The sequence below is a fragment of the Brachyhypopomus gauderio genome, chromosome 21 (genome assembly GCF_052324685.1).
Source record: "Brachyhypopomus gauderio isolate BG-103 chromosome 21, BGAUD_0.2, whole genome shotgun sequence".
NCBI classification, from domain to species: Eukaryota; Metazoa; Chordata; class Actinopteri; order Gymnotiformes; family Hypopomidae; genus Brachyhypopomus; species Brachyhypopomus gauderio.
Genome location: NC_135231.1, coordinates 10,617,637 through 10,620,136, shown reverse-complemented (window position 1 = coordinate 10,620,136; position 2,500 = coordinate 10,617,637). Strand labels below are relative to the sequence as shown.

General features: G+C 51.3%; 1 protein-coding gene across 1 annotated transcript in view; it reads left to right on the top strand.

The window, feature by feature from the left end:
* Positions 1 to 2,500, top strand: part of plxna1a (plexin A1a) — a 144,744-nt gene that overhangs the window by 102,363 nt on the left and 39,881 nt on the right. Inside the window, exon 22 of the mRNA XM_076984675.1 lies at positions 947 to 1,137. Coding sequence (XP_076840790.1) covers positions 947 to 1,137 — 191 coding nt within the window. The remainder of the gene's footprint in view (positions 1 to 946; positions 1,138 to 2,500) is intronic.

Genomic DNA, 2,500 nt, shown 5'->3' with positions numbered 1-2,500 from the left:
TGTGGTGGGAGGGGTCACGGCGGACTGGTGGAGAGCGGTCCAGCTGGTTTAAACCGTATCACCACTCCGGTGCTTATTGAGCTTCTTGTGATGTTTGTGGTATTTCTGGGCAGAATGCGCTTTATTCATATGCAAATGTGAGCGTGCCGGTTACGACTGCTGCGGAGAATAGAAGCCGACAGTGTGCAGGACCTTTCTGTTCCAGACTCTTAACACTGTGACCAGACCTGCGCCATAATTTAAGCTATTCACAGGCTGCACAATGATGGGCCCGCCTCCTGCCTCCTGCCTCCTCTCTTTCACCCCATCTCCCCCCCCCCCACTTCCTGTGTAAAAGAGTGCAGATTTATCCATCTTTGCCAGATTGCCTTAGAAAGACGCAGGCTTTGCCCTGGTGTAAAGTGGAAATGTTAATGTAATTAAATCATTCATTTGATTCAGTTTAATTAGCCCAGTGCTACTTTTAAGCTTAGCCATTGCTAATCAGATTAGCGGCTCGTCTGCGGCGGATGGATACGCCGTCTCCTTTGAAGTCCCAGGGCTGTGTTGCGCACCACTCCCCCCCCCCCCCCCCCCCCCTTTAGAGGACCTCGCCTCTTGTGTCCTTATGTAAAACAAGGTGGCTTTTTTGTCTTTCGCACGATTAAAAAAAAGGTATTTATTTGTCCTTTAAACACCACCTGGGCATTGTCTAGCCATCCTGTTCCCGCCATCCGTTAAACATGTTAAACTCACACGGCAGCTCCGTTTTCAAGTGTTTTCTATCATGCCATATCTTCTAATAGTCCACATATCCTTGTTTGTTCGTTTGTTTCCTACTTTCAAAGCCACATGTGGTCAGTTGTTTCTGGAGTTAGACGTGAACTCGTCGTTTTTTTTATGCTAACCCTGTGTCCATCCTGTGTCCGCTCGGCTCACGCTTCCGCATGTCTGTGTCCATCTGCAGCTCACCTGTACAAGTGCTACGCCCTGCGGGACAGCTGTGGCATGTGTCTGAAGGCGGACCCGCGCTTCGACTGTGGCTGGTGTGTGCAGGAGAAGAAGTGCTCCCTGCGGCAGGAGTGTGCCCCCCCGGAGAGTGTCTGGATGCACCCCAGCACTGGCAACAGCCGCTGCGCGCACCCCAAAATCGCCAAGGTGAGCTCCCGAAACGTCACGGCCGGAGTCGCCGACGGCGGCCAAACTTTCTGCATTGTCTCCGTTTTAGCTAACGGATTTCGGCGTGTTGCGACCTGGCCCTAGATGACTTTGTCTCGCACGCCGTGTGAGAATTAGGGAGAATTAGTGAGTCGGCGTGGATTTAAATGAAGCTTTGGAACCGGTGAGTCATCTTCTCGTTACTCAATGTCTCATATAAGACCTCAATGTCTCACCGTCGTCTCGATCCTGCCTGGGCACTGAATTTCATGTCCCCCTTCACTCGCTTCAGATGTGAGACCAGAGCAGGTCTCATGTGCAAGAATAAATCGCCTCCTCTCTGTCTCGTTGCCTGATACCGACAATCAGGCTTGTGTTTGTTGCCATGCAGAGGAGGACTGACTCTGAAATACCGCTGTGCCAGGCTTTGGCAGCCTGGAGGCGGAAAGCAAGCAACGATGTCTCCGTGAGCGATAAGCTCCCGATACCGGGTCATTGGCAGTGGCATCGACGCTAATCTGTTACCGCGCGGCTGTCTCGTACCCTACTTATCTCTGTATGAGTGGGCGCAAGAGCTGGACGAGAGGGGGATGAGACGGAGACAAAGCAGATGGGGACAGGGGACGTACGTGTTCATCTGAGACGTGGTCGGCTGCCTGGCCTTCAGATCCGGGCAGAACATCGGGGCTCAACTACAGGCGCTATGCTGACATCATGCCACCCCAGGGTACGGTGGGGTACGGTGGGGCTCGTCATCGGTACACCAGTACGCTGGGTTTTCCCCAACATCACAAATGGCAAGGGTGCGGATTTGAAGGACTGAGTGTCGGCGTAGAGGAACTGCTGCTGTATTCACACTTGACCCCAGTGTGAACTGTGACCCTGCTCTGGGTTGCATTGTGTGCATTGCATTGTAATCCACTATTATTAATATGACTCCATATTAAAATAGGTGCAGCAGCATTCCCCACTGTATGGAGTAACCCCATCACCCTTGACTCCCTTTCTTCCCTCCACCCTTTCTTCCCTCCGCCCTTTCTTCTTTTAATAAGCATTCATGTTCTGGCCCGGCAGGCTTCTCTCGCTCCGTATATTAGTTGCAGGATAAACTCTAATTTCATTTGGAAGAGAATATTTAACTGGGATTTTTTCTCTGTCTTTCTGGCTGTCTCTCTTTTTCTCTCTTGCTGTCTCTCTCTCTCTCTCTCTCTCTCTCTCTCTCTCTCTCTCTCTCTCTCTCTCTCTCTCTCTCTCTCTCGCTCTCTCTCCGACCCCTGAGTATGAGATGTAATTGAATTCTCTTTATGGCTGTTTCATTGCCTTGTGTTTTGAGCTTGAGCTAACGCTGTGAACTCCAAGGGGC